The 20,079-nt window shown below is 32.3% G+C and overlaps 1 protein-coding gene across 4 annotated transcripts in view; it reads left to right on the top strand.

Annotated features, from left to right (window-relative positions):
* LOC131845111 (rho GTPase-activating protein 23) overlaps window positions 1–20,079 on the top strand; it is a 282,188-nt gene that overhangs the window by 170,222 nt on the left and 91,887 nt on the right. For 2 of the 4 annotated variants that reach the window (XM_059194147.1, XM_059194149.1), the window contains exons 2-3: window positions 17,953–18,123; window positions 18,968–19,231. In XM_059194147.1, the coding sequence (XP_059050130.1) occupies window positions 17,953–18,123; window positions 18,968–19,231 (435 nt within the window). Of the gene's footprint in view, window positions 1–17,949; window positions 18,124–18,967; window positions 19,232–20,079 lie in introns of all 4 variants that reach the window. The other 2 variants (XM_059194146.1, XM_059194148.1) reach the window with 1 other exon arrangement.

Raw genomic sequence — 20,079 nt, 5'->3', positions numbered from 1 at the left:
AAAATGATATTATTTGCTAAACCATACCTTTTTAACGACAATAGTTGTTGTAAATCTAGCGTAGTACGAGGGAAAATGGTTGTTAATAAGGTGGACTGTTGACTTCTCTCCAAGCTGTTCCCCCTTGAAACTATCGTGATAAATTCCAGGTATTAGTTGCGATGCGCTAACTGACCTGACCACAAGCTTATATTATGATGGCCTCGTTGGTCTAGCGGTTTAGCCTACCGCTTTACTTTCGATGGTCGCGGATTCGATTCTTCGTACGGTACAAACATTGTACTCATGAGTACCACTGTTTGTATCCGTCTGGGTGTTTTCTATATATATTATATATGTATAGTATGTATTATTATTATATGTTTTAACAAAAAAAATGTATTTATGTAGTCAAAGTTTAGTAGTAGCAGTTAAAGTGATAGTGTTCTAGTACCCATAACACAAGCTAGATAGGCTTGGGGCTCCAGGACGCTGTGTGAATTGTCCAGAATCATTGTCATCATAGATATAAGAAAGTGGTATTATAATAATACTAGAAGAAATAAATAAGCCGAACATTCACTTGAAAGTGGTAACTATCACCTCTATATATATCTTCGTATAATTAAAAACTATTGGAACAATTTTCAACATATTTATTTAGAGACAGACGATATGACAGACGTTTGTGACAGCATATCACGCTCGAAATACGTACGTCAAGATATGTCTACTGACCTAAATACACAAATACCCGTGTTAATTGTGCTTCTGTTTTCTATAAATATTATGTTATCATTGCGACCCGTTATGATAATATTACGTTGAATGTGTCGTAGCCTAGTGGTTAATTACAGCGATTAATACACCCAAAAGTCATGTGGTTGCATCTAGACGACACCAAAGAATATGTATTGTATTCAAAATTCACACTTAGGGTAGAAAGAGGATTCTTAGTAATGTGGACTGATGACCCCTATGCTAGCAATGTATCATATCAAGTTGAACTCAACGCGGTTTCCCTTGGAAACCATCATAAGAAACTCCTGGTGAATTTAAAACCTGTGGAGTTGTCACGATGGTCTAACAGGCCTGAACCCAATTCATCTTATCATTCCTCACTGGTGCCCCGCTAGCGTTAATCGTTACCGCGGGCGGGTGCACCATCCCATTATCATCAATAAAAAAATGACATTGAAGGTGTTAACTGTTGATGACGTGAAGAATACAACACATGACATGTCTTTATTCCGTTATGGGTATTTGTATCTGTGTTTATACAGATATATGGGACTGTGTGTGGATTCATAAATTTTGACCTAAGAATAATTATTCAATAAATAATTATTTTTATTCCTTCTGAAATTTAACTTTTTGTGTATGTTATGTGTATGTATGCTTTGATCTGTATTAATATGTTTAAATATGTAGTATAACAGTTAAATAAGATTAAATCATTTCCTTAATTATTATTAAAGTAGTAGTAGTAGTATTATTAAAGAAAGTAGAAACAATTGCATCTATTGATGCAATTGTTTCTACTTTCCGTCTACGATTTAACTAGACTAAACTCGAGTCAATTAGTTAAGAGCAACAAGTGTGCCCTTTAGACCACACCTGTTTATGCAAATGGTCGTATCTGTAACTAATTGCACATTATGCTGAGAATAAATTTATTGCATTTAAGTTTACGAACCGAAACACTGCTTGGAGCATAGATTTTTTAAAGATTATTTAGAACAATAAAACCGTCGTGGTATACTAGTTTACTACTCTTAATTATGTCCATAAGTTCGTCGATTCAATTCTGACTAACACAAAAAATATGTATGTCAATTTATTTATATCTCAGAACTGACTCCAGTGAAGGAACCAACAATATTGAATAAAAATAATCCTATATATCCTGAAGACAGAAGAAGCATTTCATAAAATATCAATTTTGACTACCCACTCTCTATTTATATATTAAAATGATAATAAAACTTTTTATATATTATAGCTTCTACTTATACGAATTACTAGCTACTCGCCCCGGCTTCGCACGGGTGTACATGTATTAATATATAAGCCTTCCTCTTGAATCACTCTATATATTTAAAAAAACCGCTTCAAAATCCGTTGCGTAGTTTTAAAGATTTAAGCATACATAAGGATAGACAGCTACAGCGACTTTGTTTTATACTATGTAATTATTATTATTAATTATTTTACTCATTTTGTTTCAGGTAATTGAACTTAAATCTTCATTTTACTTTACGTATACCATCTGTGAGGTGAACGATAAATTCTGGTATGTAAATCTTTCTAATAGGATTAATGGTGTACTACTACTATGATGAGTGTGAGATGCATCTGATTGTCTACGTATTAGAAGGTATAGAAACTATGGATTCAATTCTAGAAAACTAATACATAGTATAATATGCAATTTGGCTAATTCAAGGATAATAATTACTGCCACAATATATTCGCTAGTGGATATATGATTCAATTCTGCGGCGCTATCTAAAGCATTACGAGCGATGTTAATTCCGTGCCGCGGTTACGCGCCGCTTATGTATAATTCGTCTCGCCAGACGGTCGTGATAGCTGACTAAGCTATAATATGTATGTATGTATGTATGTATGTAATAGTTGTTCATGTCTACACATTTTTTTATATATCCTTTATTGCACTTATACATTTTTAGGTATGTTCATTAGAATTAATGTTAACAAAGGAGGACTTATTTCTAAAAGAGATCACTTCCAATCAACCCAATACAGCGTGGCATAAGAATTGTTGAGTGGGTCAAAATGTGAAAATAAATATATATTAAATATAAAAATGTCATAAATAATTAAAACTAAACATAAAAATATAATGTACAGTACATCTTATCTTACTAATATTATATACGCGAAAGTTTGTGAGTATGGATGGATGTTTGTTACTCTTTCACGTAAAAATTACTAAACCGATTTTGATGAAACTTTACAGTAATATAGCTAATTGTAAGGATATAAATTAAAAATATATTATATAAATTAGTCTAATAAATGTCAAGTAAATGAGACGTAGACGAAGTTGCGCAGGGCAGCAAATATTTCAATGTGTTCAATAGTATATTGTACAATCTAAATATAAAATTGTATTGAGTAACAGTATTCGTAGGTAAATCTCTAAACAATGTTTTATATGGTTACTAGCTGTTTGATTTTTTTAAATGTGATAGTCGTATCGAATTTCGTTTCGAAGTTCAGCCGTTTACATGCAGAGAAAAAAAACAGATATATATTAGTATAGATTTTATATTATTAGCACAGATAACATAATATTATTAGTGTCTATCTCTTTAAATATACAGTATATAAAAATAGAATTAGGCAATTGCTAGGCTTTAAATTTCTCTAAATGCATCATAACGTAGTTAAGTTGTTATTAGCTAAACTGAAACAAACCTATTCAAGAATAATACAAGAACCTAATCGAATTGGTAATCTAGTTGTTTTAAATCGGATAAAAAGAGTTCATCGTAACGTAGTACGATTATATTTCTCTTGCATACGAAGAGCGCAATGCACTCTGTCTGACATTGTCGACACACCGCAATGTCAAAAAAATTTAACTCGTCCATACATACATATGAATATGTGTAAACAAAGTCATTAAGTGTTTTATTGAAAAATAAGACACTCCAAATATATAATCATTACATAGTATAAAACAAAGTCGCTGTCGCTGTCTGTTCCCTCCATATGTATACTTAAATCTTTAAAACTACGCAACGGATTTTGATACGGTTTTTTTTAATAGATAGATTGATTCAAGAGGAAGATTTTTATATATAATACATGTACACGCGTGTAAAGCCGGCGTGGGTAGCTAGTGCTATAGTATATATAAAACATACTTTGTTCTGTCTTTCCATTGTTTTTTTCTTTACAATTATGCGAGTCTAAATAGATAATATACAAATGATCACAAGAATCTGCAATTAATCTTTGTTATAATAGTATAGCAATTTATATAATTTATAATATAAGTTAAAATTATAAAACTGTGAGATTATTACGTTATGGCGTTGAGATAACATTGTATAATGAATGTGTAAATAATTCGTGCTAATGTTTAAAGCTGTCAATCAATAATTATAATAACTCAGGACCATTCAAACAGCGCCATCTACTTTTAAGCTAATTTGAACTTGTGTTATGGGTACCAGACCACTGACAGAGATATATATATATTTTTTTGCAAAGAGTCGAACCCGTGAACATTAAAAGCAAGTCGGTGTGCTAAACCGCTAGATCACACGCCATCGCTATATTCAATTTGTTTAGATTTCTACTTGCAATTATTACAACTCAGATATTGGAAAAATGTAAATCTAAAACTAGTATATTACTGACTCCAATAATACTGTGTGAATTAAAACTATCGATTGTATAAATTTAAATTCTAAACTCTTTCTGTAATTGGCAACTGTAAGGTCAACAACACTAAAAACTAATATACCACACCTGAGTAGTTTTATGGCATGTAAGCATAAGTAATAACGTTTTCATAATAAAATTATCACCTAACAAATTTCTAAGATTATCGCCTTATATTATTATAATTATAGAATTATCAGGATATAAAAACCATCGCCCCAAGAATATCCTTCAATTCTTGTAGCTAACTTTAGATTGCTATAGTTTTTCTTGTATAAATATTCACAAAATAAAATGTTCACTTAACAAATTTCTAAGATTATCACGAAAGAATTTGCTAAGGTTAAAAATGTACTAACAAAATCGTTTTCATATACGCGTGGCAGATATGTGTCAACGCGTTCTATTTTCAATTGGCGCGGAGGATATGCAACTCCCGCCGACGCGACGCGACGCGACGCAACGCAACGCGACGCATGATTCATTGCCGGGAAATGGGTGCATTTCTAAATCTTAATGAAGCGAGAAGTTGAGGCATTGCCACCGTATATCATAGTTCAGCTTTATCCGTAAATCCATCATTAAAGTTGGCGCTAGGCCCCGCCTTAATAGATGCGAGGTAATATTTTACTTGTCTTTTGCAAATGAGGAATTATTTATAGCTGTTTATTAGGTCGATGGTGAAGGACGAACACATACATCAAGTGGCTGAAATACATTTGTAAGAGACAAATGCTGTGATAAATAAAAATGTTAAGGCGCCATTAAAATCACTGTTCATTTGTGTGAAACATACAAATAAAAAAGTAGCTGTATAAGAAACATTACTTTTTTACTTTATTTTTAGTTCAAATATTAAATTAGTTTGCTTATAATATTTAATAAAACGACATTAACGCTAAACGGAATATTTTAAGATTGTAACCGTTTAATGGGTCGGGTAGACATTTTATTTTAAAAATAACTTTTCATTGATCAAATTGTGCGGAACAGGACTCAAGGGTCACTTGTTAGGTCCGAGGTCATCCAATCAAGCACAGGTTGAATTTCAGACTGAAATACTTTTACGCTGTTTTATTTTTAAACGGTTTCAATAAAGTGCGTAGTTTTATACAACAATATTGGCATAAGACCTCCTGAAGAGATCCTGTATATTCGAATACATAAAATATTATTACGATTATAAGCAATTGTATCCACTTTTCATATGACGCCATCAGATTTATGACAGCTCAATCAGTGAACCTTTTATTACATCACATAATGCTCATGAATAAAGTAAAGTAAACCTTTAGATGTTCTAAACTCCTTTTTGGATCACACCATTTTTTATAATAGTAAAACAATGTTTTTACTTTTTGTAAACTACAAATACTGTTTATTTACAGGACAAATTAACATGTTATTTTATAATTATTATGATATATATAAGTATATATTATTTTAGGTAGATTAGATAGATTAATAGTCTTTTTGATCACATATTTACCTAAGTTAGGTAATCAATATAGGTTTCTCTATTCCGATAAACCAATGTCATTCTTTTAGCCATTGACTGGAGAATGTCATGGAGCATGAAGCTCGCCAATTGTATACATATTTATAAAAGCAATAAAAAAACGTTCCAAGACGAGTAAGTTTAAACATATTATCTACAATTTTTTCAAAGCATTAGGTGTTGAAAGTTGTCCTGTGGCCATTTTGTAAAATTTCACTACATTACTCAGAATTGAGTCAGACTAATGACTTAGTGATAGTAATGAGCAGCAGTCACAGCAAACGATCATTACCATATAGTCAGTCATGTACTGATGGTAATGAACGAAAACGAAATTTCACTACATTTTTCCTTTATTTTGAGAAAGTTAAAGTATATAGAAAATTTCATTGGTAATGAGGCAGAATACTGATTTCTATCAAGATATCATCATGCCTTATGATTTTGTTATCGCTATAAAAGCCTCTGATCCCCTGTACCAATCAAACAGGGATCACAGCATGAACCGAGGTTCGAACTCCTAGCGATTATTTTTTGGTAGTACTATAAATCCTTACGCGCTTTATGTCCAGTGAAGCTTTTACGGCCAGTTACGGCCAGCAGCATTGAAATATGTAGTTTGAAAAAAATGCTATGTTACTCATTATACATAGCATATTTTTATAGTATGTCATAAAAATGCAATTCAACTTGAGATAAACGCTCTTTATCACAGTTATTGCAACTTACGTAACTAATTTGCTACTATAAATCTTCATCGCGTAAATCAAAGTTATATCAGATGTCACCAAACTTTATATGTATTTCTAGAGAATTGGCGGTACGTCTTTGCACATGGAGGCTCCTCCATTTCATACACTCCATTTCATTCATTATCGCGTGTCGGCCACCTACAAGAGACCATTTGTAATAATTTAGCTACTTGAAGCGGTCCGTTCTTACTAAACTGGCAATTGCACGTGTATCAGAGTTGTCATTACCGGCATGCAGTTACGATGATTTGCACCGTGAAAATAATGGTTTCACTGATTAGCTTGCTTTACCTGATACCTGAACGGTAATGAGGTTTGAGTGCGATTTCATATAACATATTATTAGTATTTACTTCGTCAAAAATCTTATTACTTATTTTAAATTTTGAAACGTATAGTTTTTTTTTAAATAATATTAATAGTGCCTCACTAGTAGTATTAGTACTTTTAACATATTGTTTATTGCACAGATAATACAAAGATATTATAATTTAGAGACAATGTGAGCAAAGGTGGATTTATCCCTAGAATAGATCTCTTCCAACCTAAAATAGTGGGATATGTGGTACTGAATGTGGTACTTTTATAGCTATAGTAAAAGAGATTGATCATTTACTGATACTTATTCTGAATGTAAACGTTTTGCAGTGATGCTATAGAATGTTTTGTTACTCAATCGCGATTTCTTGATAGAATTTCCTGCAGTAATATACTATTAAGTTTAGCATTTAAAATATGTTTACTGTTATAATTCACGGTTGAAAAGCCGTAGTTTGTATGGGACTGAAGTCATCTTTAAATTGCATATTAAACCTACTGGATACAAAACTGCGATAATTTTCTTCTGGAATATACTTAGTGAACAGTGAGTTGTTCAATAAATATTATAACGGTTTTCAATCAATATTGACTATATTGCATTCGAAATTATACAGATTGCTAAATAATAAATCGAGACTGAACCGAAACCAATCTGACTGATGTGGTGTGAATTCAACCTGCGGTTGCCAATGATTTTATTTTATGATGTTTGCAATAACACTGTTGTTTTTTACTGTTCAGAAAAAATGCAATATGTATTTCGATTTTTACCGCGATTTATATTCGCATATTTGTGTAATAATAAGTTTCGCCGCGATTTCTTTTCCGTAGTGAGCAAAAAATACATATAAATAGTATAGTTTATTCTATTATTTTCAAATTTTGATAATTTTTTAACATAGCTATGCTGTTATACCGATACGTAGAAATTATTATTTTATGTATATTATAGTAATATTTTTTAAATTTACTTTTTTAATAAAATAGCAATGCTGTTATTGGTATATGTAATAAATATTATATATATTATACGTTGCATCTACACACAACAGCATCTAGCATCTAATCGCTCGAAAAATTTACACATGATTAAGCTTGTTAGGTTAGTCCTATTTAATTATTCGTGTTGAATCGCAATTAAGCACTTTTGGAAATACACTAAAAAAAAATGCAACTCGCTAACAAAATTTGGATTCTGTACTTGAGCTTACTTTGTTAACTGTGTTTCCATTGTAGACTGTGACTAGGCAGTGAAATTACAGAAGAAGAATGACATTTTAGCCCTCAGGAGTTGCAACGCCTGATTGATATCATGTGAAATTAGAGGTAACAATTATATGACATCTTAGTCCTGAAGAATGGCAGCCATGAGTGTGGACATCATATAATAACGTGATGTCCGTGGTGCTGTTCATGTATATTCGACGGCTAACACTTACTATTGCCGTACCAATTACATAAAAAAGTAAGTATATAATAAAGCAGCATGTAATTAAACACTTCAAATGAAGTCCAGTAAGCGAGACTGGACGTAAGTGTCATTGCCACGGGATTAGTTGAAATCGAAAGTTGATAGTTATAGAGAAAAAACATAATATCAAGAGAAAGCCGCTTGTGATTATGTCGTGCTACTCTCTACGTAGTAATCGATAAACTAATTAGAGTAAAATGGTCAGGGATAATCATATTCATTTGTAAGAGTTTTGCTGTCATTGGTCATCCATAATATAACTATGGACTAAACTTAAAATCAGAGGGGAATAATTTATTTATTTAATATTACGATGGTATCAAATTCATTTTTCAGATGTTATATTAAAAATATCAATAGTTTGGTTTATGAGGGGAACTCTTCATAGATAGATATTTTTCATTATTGAATAGACTTCTTTTATTTTTTGTTTCACGTTTTCAATATTAATGTATTTCATAATAACAGAACATTCTAGAAAATGATGCAATAAAACAAACATTTGCTTGTTTTGTTCAGAGTAAATAAAAAATAAAGTAACTGACCTTTGACATTCATTGTAGCGTTTAAGGTAACTGTTCTTAGTTACAAATATATTAGTAACGTCACCCAAAAGAACATTCCGTAATTAATATGGCAATAATCATGAGTTCATGCTTATAATTGAAGAGTATAGAACATTGGAGATGAGTGCGCTAGGAAACTAATCGTAAACATTGATGTAATCAATTCATATAACAGACGTAACTAAATGTTCTGTTATTGCCCAGTAGATACTGTACAATTTGACCTGTTATTTTGCCATGAAATCAGTTTTTAATGAATTTGTTTTTATGTCAGCAATTCTTCTATATATGTGTTTATCATAACAAGTATATACGTGATAGCCCAATTCTTGTGGCAGGTAATAAAATATCACACTATACTTTATTACAAAAACAAAAGAAGTCTTAAAGAACGCTAAATAGAGACGAAGTAGTAACAAAGTTTACTAATTGAACAGCTTATAAGAGAGACAATTGATTCTTAAAAAATAAAAATATTGTGCAACTACAGTGCATAATTAGTTACAAAATTATACCTTAAAAGGATCAAATCTCAAGAACAAAATAAAGATATTAAAAGCTAGAAGCGCCATATTTGTACTAATTTTCTATCTGACTAAGCAGCCTATTTATAGTGTAAAATTATTAAATTTTACGCTATAAATGGCTGCTTACTACATAATTTTCATGTAAACATCAAACGAGTAATTATTCAAGAATTACAAGTAGTCATTATAGGTAGTGTCAGAATTTAGATTGAATAATTATGTCAGGACACTAGTTTCACCGTAAACGGTGTGATTTGTGTCGTATGTGTCAGCCAGTGTGTCGCCAGTGAACACATCTGTCGCAGACTTCACCCTATATGGACATCGACTTAGACCGACTTCGGCCTTCATACTGAGCACCTTAAAACTATACTAACCACTATTGTTCCCTCGACCTTCCTCACTCACCATTACTTTCGAAGAGAACGGGTTGAACCCGTCTCTGCTAATAGGGTCCGAATGACCTCATATGTTGGCCCGATTTATATTTAAATAAATCGCTAATTGGTCTTTCCTTCTTAGCGAATAAAACTGCTTTTATATTTCTTGAATCGATCTCGCTCTATATTCTCAATGATTGCTACTTAAATGGTATTGAAGCGGTACACTCAATATTTAATTAAGAGTCGTTAAAAACAACTTGTGAATGAAATTTCGTGGGCGATTTTTGCGATGTCATATTGATGACAATTTTTTTTACGTCATACACGCTCATCTAAAAACAAACACTTAACAAGTGGTCTACAATAATGTTTATTTCTTTAGATCTTTTAATCTTATTGAAGTGTTATGTTTATATTTTTTTATATAGTGAAAAACTATATAAAAAGTTATATTTTATGTTTTGACGTTGCATTATAAAACTCATTCATTATAAGTGTATGTTCCACAAATATTTTCGGAAACCGTGCTGATAAATTGAAAAGAGAAAAAGGTTTAAAATTGGCAGACAAGCTATAGTCAATAAATTACTTATATCGTAATCGCTAGGTATATATTTTTTTGAGCTCTACTGTAATACTACAATAACATTCAGACTTCTTGCTCCGAACTGTGACTTCTTCTTGCCTGTATTAAAAACGGTCCCATTAAATAAACAAAATTAATTTACAAACCATTCTCGATCAATGCAATGATTAAAATAAAATTTATATAGATATGGATATTGAATTGTAAATATATCTTTTAGATCCGTACTTTTTTAATTACATATTGCATACATTTACAAATTATAGAAATGGATCTTATCCATTCATTACTTTTATGTTAGTCAACTGTGAATATGATTTATAAAATGGAGACTATGTCTATAACTTGCAATTTGTACGTTACGTACGTGTAGTTATTCAATATAGTTACCCGTTTTAATTATTAATTGTTTTAACAATTAATAATTTTTTTTTATTTTTAGTATTGACGTCATGGCAACCGCACATGTTATAATTTGATAAATAATATAGATCTAGTTACCACATATATTAAGCAGATTGCTTGTCGTAATCTATTTCATATAATAAAACGCAAAAACGACTGGAGTACAAAACGTAATTTTTATGCAATAGTTTCTAGCGTGAGTACTGGTTGGAAGGCTTTCATACTGTATCGTATGTCCGCCCATATTTATTGAACATTTATTGCCACTTCGTATGCATAAACATTCACTCACTATTTCACCCCATCCAATTTGTTTTTTTTAGATTAATGTTAACCTAACTCCTTCCTCATAATATCATCTATCTTCATACCAATTTTCTTTAAAATTCATTTAGCTGTTAAAAACTACAAAAAAACTGTTATAGTGTAAAGATAGACAGGTAGACATACTTTCGCATTTATAATATTAAGTAAGGATGAAATAGAATTTAACTCATTTAGTCTTTTGTGTAACTTACTATGTTATTTTGTTTAACAAAAGTAAAATTAAGTGTGTATTATATAATACGAAATTTATATTATAAATACCCTTTTTCATTATAAATGCTATAACAAGGGTCTTGTCAGAAATAGAATGTATTAATGCCTGAGGCAATCATTGTACAGATTCAAAGGAAAATTTTGCAGGTTAATTTGGGAATCGTAAACAAAGTACGGATTACAAATTAGTAGGTAATAGACTCGATTTACCGGGTTATAACCTACAAGTATATATAGAATATATATGCCCAACGATTTACTGTGATAGGTATCACTGTGTGTGTTTTTCTACTACCGTCTTTTTTATCAATCTTTTATTCAAATTCGTTGCGGGGTTTTCAATTAATCATCTTTTTTATTACAATTAATTGTGTACAATTGGCAATCTTCTTAGTTTGACAATTGTAAATGTGAGTAATAAGCGTACTTATAAACTCGCACATTGACAATTAGTAATATAAGTATTTTTTTCAACTATACACACGCACTTATAGATATTACATTTCGTTCATTATTGCATTTGGCTGTAAAATGCAGTCAAATCTGCATTTTGCAACCAACTAAACTTTAAAACAAACTTAGCTTAGAAAACAAGCTTCTAGGTGACTGAAATAGGCGAGACTGATGTTTGACCTATGCAGATGACTTTTACTGTCTTCCTAAAAAAAATATACGTAAAAAAATTAATACAGTAATAAATAATATATTAAACTAACGCAAAGGATATAGTTAATACTAATTCATGGCGGCGAAACCATCTGACACAACTAGTCTAAATGTAACTGACATCATAGCAAGAGACTAACGACTCCGTTTAATTAATACCAATTTTCAAGCATCGTTTGATTTCGAAACTTTTATTATAAAGGGTGCAAATTAACATCCAGACAATCATCCCCATTGAGGCATAAGGGTGAAAGGTAAACACCCCGAGCGAGTGTTGACGTCAAACAAGTTGTCCAATCTAAACGCAAATACACATAGCCGAACATGTCTGGAGATAGACATGTCCCTGAAATTTATTTGAAGGTGCTGGTTTTTAATTCAGCTTTCTTTTCTTTGTGAGATCACAAACAATTGGTCCAGAGAACTGATCATCACCAATAGAAGCTTCATCATCTTCCTATTTCATGTGCTTGCGACTCCCATTAAATCGGCACCCATATTGCTTATAATTTAAAAACTATGTGATCTTAATCTGGCTGCCAATCTCAAGAAGGATTTACTAGTTGACGAGATATTAATCGCTACGCTTTCTATGACTATTGAAACCTTTGGTAAAATCGACAGCCCGAGTATTCTTCACGTGATATACGCTACTGATATAACTTCAATTTATTTCTTACTAGCTGTACCCGCGGTTTCACCCGCATGACATTTTAGTTTATGTGTTATTCTGATTTATAAGCTACATTTCTGTAAAGTTTCATCAAAATTCGTTCAGTTGTTGCGGGAAATAGTAACAAAGTTTCGAGTTAATAATAAGATTTTCATTAAATAAATATGTCATATAAAAATGTATCATTTTTATTGTTTACAAATAAACAGTTCATACAAACAAGATAAAATTTTTATCATGAGATATATCTTTGGACTGTAAGAAACATTATGATGCCATATTTAGAGACAAATGTCCCCTAATGCGATCCGAGCTTAATGCGAATAAATGTACTGTTATATAAATAGACCTGCAAAATTGGACTGTACGGTCGACATCAAAAGTATATACTTATATTGAATGTAGGATCATCGTGAGGATCATTTTTGTCCTACTGCTGTGCACCAGCCTCTAATCCTAAGAGATTTAACCTACTAGTCCTACTACTATGGTAGTAGTAGTAGACTGGCTAAGCGGTCTAGTATAGCTTTTTAATTATTTTGCCCCCTGAATTGTATCGGCATTTATGCTTTCTCATAAAACCTCTTACGACATTCTGGCCAAGAAAATGAGTGGCGACGTATTGTATTATTATTATAATATATATATTATAATCTCGAATGATACAATGACAAAATATGACACATTTTTCGTAATGTATCGTCCTTTTTTTTTAATTAACACAGCGTCATCTAGCGATAAGCAATCTGTGGTATGGATACTAGACAACTCATATAGATACATTTTTTTCAACATACAAATAGTCATACTCATGAGTATAATTGTTTTTACCGAGCGAGTAACCGAGCTCGCGACCATCGCGAGTAAGGCGGTGTCCTAAACCGTTAAACCACTGAGGCTGTCGAAGATGAAGTCCAATGTAAAGCGATATAGTTCAAACCTCGTCCTGCTCTGCATGGGAAAAGTGCAGTGTATACGATAATTACGAGTAATTACGAGTACTTGTATCGTCCTACGTCTCGGGTATACTCTTTTAATGAGTGGTCTCGCGTCTCAACTGATTGAGTCTTATATTGCTAGCATAATACCTGTGCCGCATCCTGTAGCTTAGTCTTAATGATACCTTTTATAGCCACTTAGTACCCAGTTTTGTTCTAAAAGCATCTCCACGCCACGATTTAACATGTTTTTTTATTACGATAATAGATACCTTTTAAGAAGTTTTAGTTTTATTTTGTAATATTGTTTTTTTTTTTACTTTCTTTATTCAATTATTACCTGTTACATTCTTGATGGATACCTACGGTATAAGAGGAAATATTTTACCTTTTAATTTACATTTATTTTTAAACTTTCACGTTGCTTTTGTTTTCGGAAGAACACGTGACATGATTTTAGGTAAATATGATATAACGAAATAATTGGCTCCGGTTGTTTAGTAATTTAATATACAGCCTTCCTTCCGATGGTGGGGGTTTGAATTTGGCAAGTAACAAATTTTTGTATTCATGCACGTATGATTTTTGTCGTGTTTACTGTGTATATTATGTAAAAAAAATAAAAATATTAATTATATAAATAGTACTACAATAATATAGTATATATATGTAGTACAGTTGTTTAGTACCTACTCATAATATAAGCTCTTCCTAGTTTGAGACTAGATATCGCTGTGTGAGTTCTCCACCAATAAATCTGGGTGACAATTTCTATTTATTAGATACCTGATTATAAACTGACTCTGCAGTAAAGGAAACACCGATATCAAAAATTAATCGAAAAACTACGGTAGACTCGCTCCCTGCCACGTGGAATCAAATGTACTCAGGAAAATGTAGGCATATCAAGAGTCACCAAAACAGCGAGAGTTTACAATGGTTCTGGTTACCTCATATGTGATAACAGTCGTGACAGTATCTTTATTATTATAAACTTGAGTAATCTCTTAAGTCGTTATTTACTCGGCTAATTATAACATTAGACAGTTCTGGTCACTCCTCGTTTACATAATGTCGTTATGCTACTGTTTACGTTTCATTACTCCGGGCCGTCGTAACTTGCGGCTATAAAATTGTTACGGCCCACTATATTATGATTTTTTTGCGTCAAATTACGACTTCAGTAATGATAAATAATGTCAGTTATATTGAAATAACTCTACAATTTAATACCACTTACAATTAATGGTTATATATATTACTAATATTAAAAAAGTGAAAGTTTGTAAATATGTACGTTTAAATGTTTCTTTCACGCTTAGGTTAACCCTGTGTTACACAGCGCCATCTGATTGAAAACTAAACATAACTTATTCTGTTGTTATCTACTACACTACTGATATTTCGTGACATAAAACTATATTTCGTAATAGAAAGCACGCGTAACCTGTCTTCTCACATATAAATAGCCAGTCAAACAAACATACATATGCAAATATTGTGTGTATGTATATATTATGTGAATATCAAACCTGTAACCCTATGGTTGCATTGCAAAGGATAATTTATAGCGGCATTATTTCTACCTATATTTATATCATCAAAATAAAATCTATATCTTGTATAACTTAAATGGCCTTTATAGAAGTCGTTTCCCGTAATTGGCAAATAGAAGTAATCCGCCTACAATGTTAGAAATATTTCAAAATAGATTACATTGTATTAAATTAAATAAAATAACAAAATATGAAGCCGGAAGGGAACGTGGACAAAACTTGTGGCAGCTGACGTCGCCACGGGTTAATCTCTGTAACCCGATGCCTCATGATGCACTTCGAGGTATGGCTTCCTGTTGTACGAATAAATCAGCCGCATATGTCAGTCTTATAAATAGTATGTGAAAGTAATCAAATTATTTATAACATTTTCTTATTATAGACTAGCTACCCACCTCGGCTTCGCACGGGTGTCACTCTATCTATAACATAAACCGCTTCAAAATCCATTGCGTAATTTTAAAAATTTAATTATACATAGGTACGGACAGACAGCGACTTTGTTTTAAACTATGTAATGATTAAGCAGTACGATATGTTTGTTAAATTTGTACCTACTAGTTATCTCCAGTATTTGTAGTATTCACGAGCTAGTTGATTTACGTGAAAAAAGAATGTTAAGATCTCTTAATTGTATTGGTACCAAAAATCTATATAAATTCATAGTCTGTGAACAGTTCAGAGTTTGTATTATGCACATAAGATACTTAAATATACATTGTATATATACATAATATACAAAAACCTGATTAGTACAAACAGAACCTTCGAACCCGAAGTCGCAACCCTCGAAAGATGAAGATAAGGATTGTGTTAAGTCAGTTAATAAAAAAAATCCTTTTATTCGAAATAATCGGTAAGTCGATGTGGTACTTATTAACTATGGTACTTATATAAATGTACTACATAAAAAAATGTACCACAATAACTGTCATTTAAAGTTTAAATTTAAATCACACTTTCCACTAAGAGACTAAAAAGTGCGATACTGTTTAGTTCATTTTTTTCTTGTTGGAAAGTGCGTGCACACCGTCCGACACGCGCTCTACTATCCCCGTAAGCTAACCAATGCAATTTCTAATGTAGCAGCTCCTTACACAGAAAATAACATTACCACTTTATCATTTAATAGCTCTATTCGCGTGTCGATCGCTATCCCATACATTTTAATGGTGCATTATACGTGACTTTGAATGTTTCAGCCTTTTAAAGTCTTCAGAGAAAGTACGTGCTCTACTAGTCCACGATTTCTAAGGTTGCATACCTCGAAAAAATTAAAAGTATTCATTTAGCTACCTGTTTGTTTAACAATGTTTTGTCCCAAGTTTTCACAGAAACTGTTAATGTACGGAAATCTTATTTATTTTTAAAACAAAATACGTCCCAAATTACTGGCTGATATTACGTAAAACAATTTTATTTTTACCTTTTTTAGTTTTAGGTACGTTTTGTGTTTATTTATTACCAATATAAAAAGAAAAATATAATATTTCCTCTTTATAATACTAGTATAGTATTATAGATAATGCAATTTAATATTATGACTAGCTTTCTGGTACATAAATTGAATGGACATAAACACTGATGTACTTACACGTTAATAATATAAACGATATTAACTACTACTGTTGAACTTTAAGCTTAAGCCATTCGTATCAATATACATCTTATTAAATAGCAATAAACCCAGTCTGGTTTATCCGGGTTCAGCTTATCTTTACAACATGGTTTTCTCCTGGTTAAATAACTAATTTATTAATGTCATTAATGTTTCCTTAGCTGTTTAGAAATACATTGTAAGATTGAGAACTGCATGCATATATACAGTCCTTTACGAGAGTAAATAATATAGTTTAAAATAGATAATACTTACTTTAGCTATAAAATGAAAAACTGGATCACATTATGCGTATTTTGTAGGGTATACATCCGCTAAAATATAATGTTATAAAATTTCAACCTAATGACACCAAGCGTACGAAACCGCAGGCAGTAAGTAGTAATGACGGATAATTTAAACAATTATGTTTACACAGTGATAAGAAACTATTATTCGATTTTTTTATAGTTTCCGTGGGTGTTAAAATAGCAATATCTAAAAACAGATTTTAATACATAAAAATAGACGGTGGTTTAGAATTGTGAGTGGAGATATATTGAGATTGATTTAAAAGAGCAACAAGCAAGTTTCTTGCTCATTCTTCTTGAGGTTAGACAGCTTTCCTAAAGAGTGGTAGATTAAATAAAAATAAGTGTGACTATTAAAAAAATATTGATTTTAAGTTTATTTGAATAAATCTATTACATAATTAATCATACAGTACTCATAAAATTATTTTCTCGCTCTCAAATAAAATAGTTGAATAATCGTAACGGCAGAAATTTATGCATCCCATGTACTCTTTTTAGTGTCCTCAATGACACTTCTTGGCCCCTATAATTATTTGAAGAGTAAGTACGAATTCATTAGTGACTCCATACTCTTAATCTTCGTTCGCCCCATTCCCTTCTTTCAACTCCTGCAAACCATTCTGGATTTATATGTAACTCATTCACTGTCACTGCTATTAGTTTTTGGGATAGAATGCCTATAGAATGACATATGGCATTAAGCTTGCCAAATTGTACAATTTTATAAATGCAATAATAGAATAAATATTTTTTTTTAGCAGGAAGTAGTCCGTGGTCCCCCGCTTGCGCTGCCGCCGGCGAGTTGTGCGCCCGCGCCTCCTCAGTCCCTGGGCGCTGCACCGCGCACCATTGTCATACATAAGGTTGACGCACGCCACAATTTCGGCTTCTCCCTGAGGCACCTGGTCGTCTACCCGCCGGAGGACTTGAATGTGAGTTCTTACATTATTACAGCATACTACTACAATTGATGGAGATATTCAGTGGATATTACCACTAAATACAACTTTTTCTTAATTTCATCACAGTCGCACGTAAGATTTGGTAATTAGCAACAAGAACGAACTCCACCGACAAGAGCACAGCTCTTAAATTATGAATGAATGGAATTTATTTTAAATTCCACAACACAAATTGAATATTTTCGTGTAGTAGTTATAACATGGCAAGGTGACAATAGGCAGATTATCGCTAATTACCCATCTATTCTAGAAAACCTTAATATGAAGAGCAGTAACTAAACTTTGTATTAATATCTCACTAACTTCTCCAGCAGCTTGTTTTGAAAGCTGAGCTTTGTTTTAATATCGCAGTCAAATTACTAGGGATCCGAAATAATATGGGCTTCACAATATATTTTATGATGGTTGTTATTTTTCATAAGCCTGCTTGCCGTTCCAATTTTAAAAACAAACTTAATGCAATAAAGATATAATAAAATATAATATTTAATCACTAATAACTTCTATAACTTCTTTGACCGCCGGTAGTCTAGTGGTATAGCATACCGCTTGACAAGAATTCGATTCCTCGCACGGTGCAAACATTTGTATTCATGAGTATGATTGTTTGTATCGGTCTGTATGTTTTCTATGTATGTATTTACAAAAAATATATGTATAAGTATTAATATCATCTGTCTAGTACACCTAACATAATCTCTGCGTACCGTGGGACCGTGGGATGGCGCTTTGTTAATTGTTCAGTATTATCTATTTATTTATATTCTATGACTTTTATTCAGTATTAAATTGTCATGGTGTATTCGATGGACAGGATCTCTACGACGATGCGCGCCCCCTGGCCGTGGGCGCGGTCGTCTCGCCGATGGACACGATCTTCGTGAAGGTAGTGCGGCCGGGCGGGCCGGCGGCTGCTGCGGGTCTCCGCGCTGGGGATCGCATCCTCGCGGTCAACGGGGTGCCGGTCGCGTGCGGCCACTCCAGGGCTTCCTACCAGCGGGTGGTGCAGATCGTGCAGAAAGAACCCCACACGCTCAGGTTGACTGTGGTGCCGAGGGATCACGACTTGTTGCAACGGGTTAGTACGATTTTTAATCATAAGGCTACGTTTCGCCAACCTTTACATATAAATGGGTGCTCCCGATATTGTAACAAACGTTCTTGTCACAAGTTGACTCAAGGTCGTTTATAGAATGTTTACAATTAGGTTTAAACAATATTTCCTCCATAATTTACCGGTTTGTTCTTGTTTGTTGGCATTTCTATACTGTCCGAATTTCACAAAGCATAACTTGACATGTCTTATTAGTATTATTGATAGATGAAACAAAATGATAACAAGATATTTTAGTTTTATGTATACATACATAATCCAAACATTTATGTAAGAACATTATACTATTACCAAGTTGGAATATAGTTTGAATGGATTAAAAGTAATAAAAACTCGTTTATGGATTTATGTAGTTTTAAAGAAATTGACGCCCACTTTTAAGTTTTTGCATTAACATTTTTAGCGTTATGGCCATAACACGAATACTGCTACGATCTGTGTAGTCGAAAGGATTAAGTAATTTGATCTATAACTACAGTCATTATTGTAAATTGTAAACAGTGCTTAATACCGCAGATAAAAGTGAAATATAAAAAACTATCGACCTGTACAAATTTAAATCAAGGAAAAGAAAATAGACGACTAGTGTAATAAAGCGTAAGTTACAAGCCGAAACTATTAAATAATTATCGCACAGGTCATAAAATATATCTTGCGTGATCTCGCGTCATCCGCGACTCGGTGACTCACAATTTACGTCTGTAAATACGACGTTGATATTCGATTTTATGGGATCTTTGACCACTTCTGTTTCACCGGCAACCGTACATAAATTGCCATTTTAGTTTACATACATACACGCTATAAACGTG

Source organism: Achroia grisella, unplaced genomic scaffold (assembly GCF_030625045.1).
Source record: "Achroia grisella isolate CSIRO2021 unplaced genomic scaffold, CSIRO_AGI_Agris_v1 utg452, whole genome shotgun sequence".
Classification (NCBI taxonomy): Eukaryota; Metazoa; Arthropoda; class Insecta; order Lepidoptera; family Pyralidae; genus Achroia; species Achroia grisella.
Note: the sequence above shows the minus strand (reverse complement) of the source record. Positions and strands in the feature narration are given on the sequence as shown.